Source organism: Botrytis byssoidea (assembly GCF_014898295.1).
Source record: "Botrytis byssoidea strain MUCL 94 chromosome Unknown BBYS_013, whole genome shotgun sequence".
Taxonomy (NCBI): domain Eukaryota; kingdom Fungi; phylum Ascomycota; class Leotiomycetes; order Helotiales; family Sclerotiniaceae; genus Botrytis; species Botrytis byssoidea.
This window is the reverse complement of record NW_024065854.1, coordinates 951,317-963,589: the sequence shown is the minus strand read 5'-3', so window position 1 is coordinate 963,589 and position 12,273 is coordinate 951,317. Positions and strand designations below refer to the sequence as shown.

Here is a 12,273-nt window from a genome sequence, read left to right as displayed (position 1 = left end):
TTTGCTGTCAGTGATTGAGATTAGTTCTTGGTTAGATATGGAATCACCCTAGATAGCCATTCATCGGTCTTCATCATCCACACTTGATTGAAACAAAGAACCATGACTTTTTCACAGAGAGCTCAATCTCCGATTGTTTGCGAAAGACCTTCTATTGAAATATGGATGGATAGATGGATGGATGGATGGATGGATGGAGGGATGGATGGGTAATTTATGAGTATCATTCTTTGTATTGGGTAGCTACGACTCATACCACTCATACCACTCATACCAACTCATTTCAGATAATCATGAATGACATATTAATCAATGTCTTTTAAATGCCTCGTATCCATCCACGCTATCTAGGTATCTACAGATGATCTGATAGACTTTCAATACTTGGATCCTTTGATACTTTATGCGCACAAGTATATCGGCGTATAGACGTACAAGCACCTGATTAAGGGGTTGAGAAAACGTCATAGTCACAGCAGGAAAAGCTATCCAGATGCTAGATACCAGATACCTAGTATACCTAGGTATTAGCTTCGTAGAGAATTCATTGATTGATTTCCTTGGAGGGGGGAAGAGGGGGGTTTTATGGAGAAAGACGTAAAATGAAATGAAATAAAATACAATACAATATCTGCTACGACCTACGACCTACGACCTGCGTGATTGTCAAATGCATACCTAGTGCCTCCTTCATACATGAGCAAATTTTTGAGTCTCAAATCGTGACTCGAGTGTACATAAAGGGGCAATCGGCTCCAATTGAAGCTCATGATACTTCCCACACAATCATGATAAGTGAAATAAAGTTTCTGTCTAGTACTCTGTTCTGTGGTGTGGTACTAAAGTAGGTAGCTAGTATAGTAGGCTAGTAGCTCGCTCCAATGCGTGAGTAATTACTTTGGATTCCCCGCAATAATAAGGCAGAAGCAATTAATTAAATAATAAATAATAAATCAAAGTCCTCTCGGTCGTTCCATCGAGAATCCAAAGTCTTCTTACTTAATAAGTGCGTAGTTTCGGATTGCCCCCTTCATCAGAATCATCAGAATCATCACGAATGAAAGCTTCAGCCAAGTTCACCATTCTACTCGGGAACTCTAATTTTCAAGTTTTTGCCCCCTTCATGACACATCCTGCCCTAGTAGGTACCGGTAGGGACTAGGTAGTGTTGAAGGGTTTCTCCCATGAAGCCCTATTGCTCTTTCCATTTGAACGCTATCACTTATATGTAAAGGCACCATCTATCTATCATGGAAACTGGTCTCATTAAGCTGTTAAGCTGTCAAGCTGTCAACTGTCAAGCAGTTAAACATTCAAACATTCAAGTAGCATAGAAGAACTTTCAGAGTGTTTACTTGTAGACGCAGCATCTCATAGCTATCCCTCATAGCCATCGTAATCGAAAGAAGCTACTCGAGTAGAAAATGAATACTCTAAGTCGGATACCCCACTTTCGGGCCACCCCTCTTTTGGCCACCCTTTTATATCAAAAATCACTTTTTTGATTTATTAATATGTCTTTTAATAATTGTTATTAAAAAGTTATTAAAGATTATATAAAAGCTCTAAATTTATATATGATTTTTATACGAATTAAAAAATCGATATTTTGAAGCTTTAAATCTTAATTCAGAAAAATCCTAAAAATCTAAAAATTCTAATATAAGCTTAGAATAATTTGAATTATATATATATAAATTTTTACTAAATTATATTCAATATTGATAGAGATATTAATAGGTCAAAAAAGTAATTTTTGATGTAAAAGGGTGGCCCAAAACAAGGGTGGCCCGAAAGTGGGGTGGTCGACTTACTGTCTCGAGTCTGTACATACAATGTCATACATGCATGATACCCGGAATATTTGACATTAATCACTTTAAATTACCAGCTAGGGATTTCATGAGCCACTTTTAAGGAATGGGAGCTCTTTCTGATGAGGCAATCAAGCATATTCTTGCATATGATATGCACACAGCCATCAATAAGGATAGGTAGCATTGATAACAAAAGAGCCTAGTTGTGCTTGTTCGATCGTTCTCTCGTGCAGAACGATCACATCAGAGAGAAGAAGAATAAATAGCAACCCTTCGAGCCTTCTTCTCACTCATTCATGCTCACAGTCATCCATCCCATCCCTAGGTCCTCACTCATAATCCCTCCTCTCTTATCTCTCCTCCAGCCTCCTCCTCATTAGAAATTGGTTGGGTAACAAAGAAGAAGAATCCCATGAAGACCGTACCATATTGTCCAGCTACTGCTATCTTTCTCAACACATTTTATTCCACTGTATAAAAAGAATATCAGACTTTGAAATTCCTTCTTTCTCCATTCACTCCATACCCAGGTACAGTTCATACAATACATACAGTACCGTACCGTACCGTAATAACCTTGGAAGACTCGCATATCGCATATTTAAAATTAGATTAAAACTTGGGTTATCAGTGATATCTTCTGCCCTTATCGACATAAATAAATCAATTAATATTCCAACAGAGTCAAATTCTCAGAGGCAAATTCTCAGAGGTAAAGTCAAAGTCCAAGTCCAAGTCCAAGTCAGAGTCAGAGTCAGAGGCAGGGTCAGATCCAGAGTCAGATCCAATTCCAAATCCAAAATCAAAGCCAGAGTCATCAAAGTCAGAGTCAGAGTCAGATCCAGCGAGAAGTCTTCATCACCAACCGGTACCTACCAACTTGGTCCAAAGAGTCCAGCTATCGTCCGTATCTGTAACCGCACTGAACCGTTTTTGCGCCAATCCCAGATAATTTCCGACCACCAACTTCTACCCTACTTACTACCATACCGATCGATACCTTACAACTTACTACCTACTACCTGCGACTCACTACGCATACACAATCAAATCTCAAATCTCAAAAGGGTCGAATCTTATTGTTCCACCTTCAGCTTTTTCTCCTCTACATCAACAAAACATCTTCTTTGATTCATCATTTTCAATCATTTATTAGCTTCACCTACCTACATTATCTCTTCTTGTTTGCTGAATACCCTATACCCATCAAAAATGGGAAGCTTTGTTTTCAAGTGGTAAGTTTTTTTGCTTTTTCTTCTATATTTGTATCCTCCTGGAAATCATTGGTTCAATTGTCCAATGACAAATTCGAGGTTCTGAGAAGACTCCTCTCTTCTGCATTTCCGATCCCCATCATCTGCAACACCTACCGGTATGCGCAAGATGTTATCTTAACAATCGCACAAGTTTTCACCAAGCCATGTGCGATCAATTTGATTCTTTCAGTGGCTAACCAATTTGGTTCTCATTAGGGAGCATCCTGCGGAAGAGGTCTTTGTGACTGGAACATTCGATAACTGGTCCAAGAGCGAAAAATTAGTAAAGAATGGCGATGTCTTTTCAAAGGATGTCCAACTGGCAAACGCTGGAGAAAAGATTTATTACAAGGTGAGCCTCATATGACGGGTGATTTGGATGCGATGTTGGATTTTGCTTTTATCGGCGACAACAATAATGGCAACAATGGCCACAATGATTGCGACATGGTCGAAATTGAAATCGAGGTCGCTCGTCAAATGCGCCTAGCGATTCAAATTCCCAGTCTCGAAGCATGCGTCCAAGTGAGACTTGCAGCTTAAAAATTCCTCCACTTATGACGCATGAAGTTGATTTTGCCAGTCTTCGAAGTTGGCAAAATTCACTCCCAAAAATAATCAGGCCTGTTGCTTGCATGATTAATTAATTGTACACGCAGGCTAGGTCCCGCCTATTCCCCCAACCCCGCTTGTTTGTTTGCTTCAGCTATGTTCAACTACCGGCCTTCTTTTAAAAACATAGCCTGACCCATCTTCTTCTATTTTTTCTTCCTGCCGTTTCTCTCAAACTTAGTCAATTTTTCACAATTTTCACAAAGCTAATTGAATACCACACAGTTCGTCGTCGACGGTAACTGGGTCACAGATCACACCGCTCCTCAAGAAAACGACGCATCGGGAAATTTAAACAACGTCCTCACAACAGATAGAATTGTCAAGCATACACCTGCGACCGCTGGAATTATGTCTGGCGTTGCCCCAACCTCGACTACGTCAGAATTGGCAAAGGATGTTCCTCTTGAGAAAGAGAAATCCCCACTCGCCCAAAATGGCTCTTCAGATTTGCCTGGAGCATTTCCCGAAACTCCAGCCGCTGTGGAAACTGGTGATTTCTCTGTGAATCCTCTGCCCGCTGCAGATGGCGCTGTCAATCCTATCAAGCTCGCACCAGGAGAGAATGTTCCACATCCAAGCTCTTTCACCACCAACGATATCACTTCTGGCGTACATGATGATCCCGAGCTTGTCGCTGCAGACAAAGCCAAATCCGAAGCCGAGTCTACTTTTGGTGTCTCGCCGCTCCCCGCTTTTGCTGGTGGAGTAAACCCTATAAAACTCGCGCCTGGAGAAGAGATCCCTAAACCAAGCGACTTCACTACCAACACCATCCACTCAGCTGTTCGCACCGACAAGGAATCATATGAAAATAGCGACGCTTTGGGACATGCTCCCATCCTTCCTCCAGTTGTCACTCCTCAGGCGGAGCGGGAGCTTAATGGTACTGGAATTCTCGGTTTGCCTTCTTCATCCAAGAACTTGATTCCTGAATCAAGCTTGCCAACTGGAGCCGATGAAGCAGGAACATTTGATGCGACAAACCCAACCATCCAATCTGCCGGTCCTCAAACCACAACATCAATCCTTGCCGCCAAGGTTCCACTCGAATCGACAAAGGTGCCAGAAGTTGTCAAGGAGAGCCAAAAAGAAGCAGGATTCGCTCCAGAGGCTAGCGCAATTCCATCCGAAGTTTCTGAGAAGAGCGCCGTTGAGAAGGAACTAAAGAGGGAAGTTGGTGTTGCACCAACAACTTCCGAAGGAATTGCTGGACAAGGAACAATTAAGTCCGAAAAGACTGTTACAGCAGGTGAGGCTGCCGCTGCTGTTGGAGCAGCTGCCATCGCTGTAGGAGGTGCCGCATATGCTGCTGCTTCCGCTATCCCAAGCAAGCTCCCAGAGAGCGTTACAAGCATTCCAAGCAAACTTCCAGAGACCGTTGCAAGCATTCCAAGCAACCTTCCAGAGAGCTTGACCAGCAAGTTGCCAGAATCTGTTCAACAGTCCATCAAATCGATCAACGCTACCGGCACTGTTGACCAAACAACTGCCAAGGACACTCCAGAAATTGTTAGAGAATCAATCGTTGAGTCTGGTCAAAGCCCAGAAGCAGCTGCTAACGAGGCAGCTGTTCTCGACAAGAAAGCTGTTGAGGCAGAATTATTGTCCGGAGTCAAGCCCGAGACATCCACTGCCAAGGACACCCCTGCGGTTGTTAAGGAGTCAATTGCTGAATCAGGTCAAAGCCCAGAGGCTGCCGCCAACGAAGAAGCTGTCCTTGACAAGAAGGCCTTCGAGAAGGAATTGTTATCCGAGATCAAACCTGAAAATTCAACCGGTGAACCCGCACCAAAGATTGACTCAACAAGTGCTGTTGAGCCTTCTGAACCTGCTGCTTCTACTGCTCCAGTTGTCACCAGTGGAGTCACCTCCACAGAGATCCCAAGCACCTCTGCTGCTACTGCCCCAGCTGTTACCACAGGGGTTGAATCCACCAACGTTCCTACCATCTCTGAACCAACAGCAACAGAAACGAAGCCAATTGATTCCAGGGATGTTTCACCACACACTAGTCCCGCCACTGAAGAACACGCTGCACCTGTTGTTACTAGTGGATTGGGCTCTACAACTGTTCCTGAAACGTCAGGTTCTGCTCCAGCCACTCCTCCAAAGGAGAATGCTACCTTAACCCCCGCAAAGTCCTCTGCCGAATCCGCCACCCTATCAAGCACCAACGTCGCAGACAGCTCTGCTAATTCTGCCGCGGCTGACAAAAAGAAGAAGCGTACCAGCTTTTTTGGCAAGTTGAAGGCAAAATTCCACAAGGAATAAGTGATTGAAAGTAGTGGCTGGATGATATGGTTGTGGTGAGACAGACACAGCGATTATACTCTGGGAGGCACACCTTTTTCCTGAACTGTAAGATATTACCAGATCCTTGTTTGCCTTGTCCCAGGAGCACGTAATGTGGAGGAAGGGGTTTAAAGTGGGATAAGCGTAAATGAGAAGGAGAGAGTGTGAACTGTGCTTTTTGATACCGGCTGAGTACCCTTGCCCGCCCTTGTTGCATTGAATTTTCTAGTTCCCGTTTTACAAAGTTACAAATGGTTCTCTTGACTTCGCCGACATTCTGGTGTTACTTGGTATTTAGTCTAGTTAGTGATTGATTGATTGATTGATGATGATGGGTTTAGTCAATTCATGAAAGATAAATTGTGAGTGGAGGAAAGCAAGCAAGCGTACCACTTTGGAAAATTGTAAATAAAGGCTTTCCTCTCGTCTAATGAATAAAAATGCATTTTCAATGATTTGATGTTGGGTGTTTGAATTTTGTGTGTGCAAGTGCAACTTCGACTATTTGAAACGATACACATCTGCTGCTGCAGTGGTCTGAAATGACTTGTGGTGTGATAAAATTTGGGGGTATATTCCTTGGGTTCGGGGAGTGACAAAGCATTATCAAGTTAAATGAATTGGTAGTTGTTTTCTAAAATATATCTTGCACAAAAAGAATTTCGCTTCCGAATCCTGAGGGCTATCTCGGGGCCATAAGAATTTTGTGTACGGAGTATTGTTGAAAGACCCTTCTAGCATGGCATAAGAGGACAGCAGTGTGCGTCGGGCTCTCTCTCTTTTTTGGGATCGGGGTCTATGATGTGTGTGCGTTTGTGTTTATGTATGTATGTACATTGATATGTACATGTACATTGTGCAGTAGTTGGGATAGATGGGCAGGTAAATGAGACGAGGGTTCAAGATAGGCGGTACTACTTACTACAGCAGTGGATAGGTTCAGTGGGTTTTGTACTAGATGGGGATTCGGGAGCTGATGGATAATGGATAATGGATTATGTTTAGGGAGTTTTTTTGAAGGCAAGTTGATTCTCGAGGAGAGTTGGTATTGGCATGGATAGTCGCAGATACTGTCTTGCTTTATTTTGCTTATTTATCTTAGCGCAAAGCTCAGGGTCACTCATTGAGTTTCTGTAGGTACTATGGATGTGTATATGGATCTTTATGATATAAACAATTAATATCTATATCTATATGCTCGAAAAAAGCGAGGTGCAACGCAATACAATATAATACAACACAAATGCAACGCAATGCAGTGCAATAGTGTACAAAGGCGCAAATTTTCCTTCCTCTCTTGCCCGCCCCTCCTTCTTTCCTTGCTCCGACTCGCTCTCGCATCCTCCGGGGTATCATGAATATGTTATGCATTAGACGTGCATGTGTATATGTAGTGCGATCCGTCCCATCAGTCAAACCTCCCTTAAACCCCTCGATTATACCACTGTCATCTGAATATGATATGTCACCATATGCATTTTACTCATTAACATCAATCATATGCAGAGGGAGAAACAAAAAGCTCGGGAAATGGAAGGGAATCATAAGAGAAATGTAGAAATGGAAATAATAATATAGAAAGGAAATAAAAGATACAGGTGGTAATACAGGCGAAGAAATGTACTCGTACAGCTTGACAAAATGTAAAGAAATGGATATCCCCCCCCCCAGATGAAGAAGATGAAAACGTGTATAGAAGGAAACCAGACATTAGGAAATTTGAAAAGAGATCCGTCATCATTACTTGAGGCATGACATATGCCAATCCGCTTCCTCAGTTAGGAAGCGAGGAGATACCAAAAAACTTATCGCACAAGGTCGATTCAAAAGAATTGATCTATGAAAGAAATGGAAAAGTGAAGGAAATGATCAAAACAAAATAGAAGAACATGGGAAAGATAAGAAGAAGAAATTCAGAACCACTTTCCTCTTCCGCTCTCATTGAGACGCTTCAAAACACAAATGGAATCAACGAGACGCATACAGTGGCCTCCAACACTATCGATCTCTAGTCTTGCGCGCACTGCATCGATAACAAAAGAGGTTCCTCCCCGCATGGTCGCCTTGCCAGTCAGGAGATCTTTGATATCTAGCTCTACCATAGAACTGAGATACACGAGAGCTTTAAGTCGTACATCCCCCGAAGCTTCGGGAGAAGTGACAAAGTCTAGAGCTGTAAAAGCACCGCTCTTTCCGCTGATTCGGTGTCCAAATACCCAGCAGATCAAGGCGGCGATATTCAAAGACCAATAGTGAGAGAGGTCCGGAGAATGTTGCGTTGTGTTATTATTGGAAGATGGGATGTATGGCGCTGAAAACTCGGATAGTAAGATGCGACAAGCATAATGTGTGGCGATGGCTGCTGCTAGAGACGATGACCAAGTTTTCAGGCGTGACTGTGCTTCGCGGAAATGGGTTTGATTCGTGATTTTTTGAGAAAACACCCAGGTATCCCCGCTCACAGCCAAAAGGTCGTGCAGTGGCGTATGGTACAACGCGATATAGGTATATGCCATTGAAGATGCTGGAGAAAATGTTACAAGTTCGAGTATTGTAGGATAGTTATTGTGTATTTGATAATCGTTTGGATAGTGATGGTCAGGATCGACGCGGTTGGGAAGTTGAGATGTCAAGAAACACATGTTGAGTGACTGAGCAAAATGTGAAGGCTCAGCACAGTTCTCTTGGTTGTACTGATGTTGCACGACATTGACTGGTTGCCCTGCGTTACTTCCTGTCTTGTTGGTAGCCCAGTCAGCTGCATTAGTTGAATCCCATAGAGCTTCCGAGCAGGGTGTGTATAGCATGTTGAGATCGACATATGGTCTGGCTCGCTTTTGCTGGTGATACATGGCTTGTTGGACATCTAAAATAAAGCATAGACATAGTAGGCGTTGTCGTGACTCGGTGTTGACCCAGAACAACCAATTGCTTTGGATGTGCTGAGATCTAGTTCGTGTGTTGAAGTGATTAGATACAACATTAGACGTGCTTGTAGTAGTAGGGGTAGTGTTGGTATCGGAAGTTGGTAAAGGGTTCGAGAGCTGCTGGACGTTAATGAATATATCTAAGATGGCCGTAGCAGCATCGACTTACTCTATTGTATAGCTCTTCGAACTGGCGAGATAGGCGAATCGTGGTCTTTGTACCCCGGAATCGAGTAAATATCTCTGTAAGTAATATTGCTTGCATTGTTTGTATTGGCCATTCAAAAGCCATAGGAATTATGTTAGTACAGTAAGCGTTGAATTCCGCGCCGTGATTTCGTGCTTCGGGATTTGTATGGTACTGGGTGCCAATGGCAGCCATTGCGAAGGTGAGTGCTAAGTTTTGATTTTTTATGTATGTTCCTCGGTGAATTATTGGGAACAGTTTATCGGAATTTTTCCAATATGAAGAAAGATAGGTGTCGAGGTTAGAGATTGCGGACTGGGAAGGAGATGAAATGACCGTTTCGATGTTCGTCAGTGTATCTAATTGCTGGGATCCCACCAGCTCCTTCGATCTTCTATCAAGGACTGCCAATCGGGGGTCGGATACTCGCGAAGGGGACGCTGGAAGAAAAGTCTGAGCCATGTGTTTATTATATGTTGAGATGTGAGGATTACCCACTGATTCCATATAATACCCCCCCAGATTGTAAGCAGGCACATCAAGCAATTGACGAGATGGCGGTGACATTCTAGGGGGCGTGTAAGGTGCATCATAAGATTCCATCATTGCTTCATAAGGTGGACTTCTAAGGTCTTGAGCTGTATTAGCCATGCCTATCGTATAACATTATCAGTTCATGATTTGAAGGTTGTGGTGGAATTCCATACCGTGGGTCCACTGCGCATTGGGAACCGGAACAGGCCAATCAGATGTTGTGACTAATGATCCAGATCGAACTCTATGTGCTAGTCTTCCCGTGCGTGAGCTTTCTGAGTACGTGCTATCGGAAGCCGACGAACACCAGGGTGAGTTGTCGTGCGTGTAAGATAGACTTGGCATATAAGGTTCTTCTGGAATGCGTAGAAGTGGTAGAGCATGAGGGGGGCTATAAGAACTAAATGAGGAGACTTCCTCGGTATATAAACCTTGGAAGCTGGAGTTCGTTGCCCGATAAGGGTCTTGCTCTGAAAAGTCTGGCATAGGTCGTACATTAAAGGTCGGGGTCATCTCAGCGTAGGTTCTATCTAAAGTCAGTCAAGCAGACCCCGTAACTCGTCTGGATAATTGAATGAAGAACACAAATCAAGGTATCTAAGCGGACAGGCGGGATGGACTGAATTTTATAAGAGTTGTGGTCAATCTTACCTAGATGGTACCGAGCCAGGTGATGCTGTAGAGTACACTTCCACGTCAGTCACTTGAGCTTGACTGACAGACCCTCTATGAGAGCTTCCTGATGAAAAGTCAACAGGTTGGAAATTCCCCGCCATTGTATTGAAAGTCGGAGCTAGGGCAGAATGATCTGTTCCCGCTAAAGTTCTAGGTGTCATTGGACTTTCTGGAGACATCTGACGAAGACCCATGGGGATTCCGTGAGGTGTAGGTTCTAACTTTACAGGAGTACTCTCCGATGCGCTTGAGGAGGCCCTGCTTCTTGGGTCACTAGATTTGTATGCCTTCTCGCCTTGTGTCTCGCTTTATTTCATTAGCCATGTTCTCAAGCGGGAGAGGAAGAAACACACTGTCGATTGATATGACGTGCAAGTAAGTCCGGGCGATGAAACGTTCTCTCGCAGTCTTCAAAAGTGCATGGATAAGCGGGTTTACCATGACTGAGTTTGTGTCTCCTGTGATTGAGAATATCGAAAATTAGTCCATATTATTCTTTCTTAAGCGTCCATTGCAACCCAATTACCACTCATGACTACATGAATAGCTGTTACTATCTACATCTTGGTATGCGCAAAGAGTTTCTTCATCACATAGTCAAATTAAGAGGTTCAAATCCATACCTGAGATGCTCCGCCCTGGTGAATGTCTGTGATTTTATTAGCTTATGGCTTGAAAGTAACTGAATCTAAGAACGAACCTTCCTACAGTCGTCGCATGTATGAACTGGTATACCCTTCTTTGCTCTGCTAATACGTCCAGTCACGGGTGTGTATTTGATAGGCACTATATCTGCCATTGGTTCCATGCCTCCTCTCGAAGATGTTTGTGAGGGGCTTCCCGATATGCTTCTTTGGTTTGATGCGCCACCTTGATAGGCCGAAAAGTCCATGGCTTCTCCAGCACCGCTGCTACGCCGCCGTGATGAATTGGGCCGCGATATTGTAGGTTGAGTAGACGACTTTGAAACTCTATTTGATCTTCGATGATTCATAGATAGTTTTCCTTTACTATCATCAAGCTGAGGAGAGGGACTTTGAGATGAAGGATCAATGGATGGTCGAGAAGCTTGTTGTTGAGCGGCCTCCTTCCTTCTATAGGCTTGAGATTCAAGAGGCTCCACATCTACGTCCATGATATCTTTAAGGCTCGACATGATGATTATCCTCAAATTGGAAACGAGCAAAGATGTATCCCTACAGCCCTGCACAGCCTTTTTGGAAAGAATAGATAATGTCAGGGGCGGGAGCTTCAGTACAGGAGCCAATACCGGCACTTGAAGTCTTTGGTGAGCAGAGTCTGGGATGGTGACGATGCTTCCGGGTGTAAGATAATTTTTGAAATGTATATGTCATGTACTTCCAATGTCCCTAGACAAATGCGCAGTAGATGCACAAAGATAGAACATATCGCGGGGCATTGCTGGCTTCGCGATTATGTTTACAAAGAAGAATGGTTGGGGGCAGAGAAAAAGAAGACAAGACGAGGAGAAAAGTCGTGGAAGGCTGCCCGTTGTCCATCAGCCCCATGCATACTGCAGACCTTGTCTGAGGGCGCTTATAGAAATCATACCCCATGGCTTCGGATCCCGCATCAAATTCAGAGTGTCAGCTTTCGCTCGTGGCACCCCTGATGTTTGCGCTTATGAACCATGCACGAGTTCTATGCAAAGTAAGTAGTTCAATGTTATTTATGAACAAGATGATGCAAAATGTAACATTCTACTCATCACAAAAGAATGACTATTGCTGAAACGAGTTAGGTTGCCCGGCTGCAGGTCAAGTAAGTGTGTAGTGCTGCTAGATGGGATGATACAGTAGAGTAGACAAGAATAAACAAAAGTGACCGAGTTAATATGTTGGTCTGTAAGTCTGCAGCAAACTTGCAGATGGAAAGCATCTATCATTCGCTGAAAAGGTCTGCGCCTGGGTACTCCTCTAGGACTAAAGAGCAAAGACACCATAAGCACG

The 12,273-nt window shown here is 43.5% G+C and overlaps 2 protein-coding genes across 2 annotated transcripts; one reads left to right on the top strand and one right to left on the bottom strand.

Moving 5' to 3' along the window:
• Nucleotides 1-3,029: 3,029 nt before the first annotated feature.
• On the top strand, nucleotides 3,030-5,959 carry EAE97_007078 (uncharacterized protein; the record flags this gene model as incomplete). The annotated part of the gene is made up of 3 exons (XM_038877592.1): nucleotides 3,030-3,052; nucleotides 3,290-3,425; nucleotides 3,911-5,959. 3 exons carry the CDS (start codon nucleotides 3,030-3,032, stop codon nucleotides 5,957-5,959), a joined length of 2,208 nt encoding a protein of 735 aa, XP_038731782.1.
• A 1,168-nt stretch (nucleotides 5,960-7,127) lies between these two features.
• On the bottom strand, nucleotides 7,128-12,082 carry EAE97_007077 (uncharacterized protein). The gene is made up of 7 exons (XM_038877591.1): nucleotides 11,004-12,082; nucleotides 10,927-10,952; nucleotides 10,657-10,761; nucleotides 10,280-10,609; nucleotides 9,802-10,154; nucleotides 9,077-9,747; nucleotides 7,128-9,024 (listed from the first exon to the last, which is right to left on the bottom strand). The coding sequence occupies exons 1-7, from the start codon at nucleotides 11,457-11,459 to the stop codon at nucleotides 7,894-7,896; spliced, it is 3,072 nt and encodes a 1,023-aa protein (XP_038731781.1). The 5' UTR covers nucleotides 11,460-12,082; the 3' UTR covers nucleotides 7,128-7,893.
• Nucleotides 12,083-12,273: the final 191 nt, after the last annotated feature.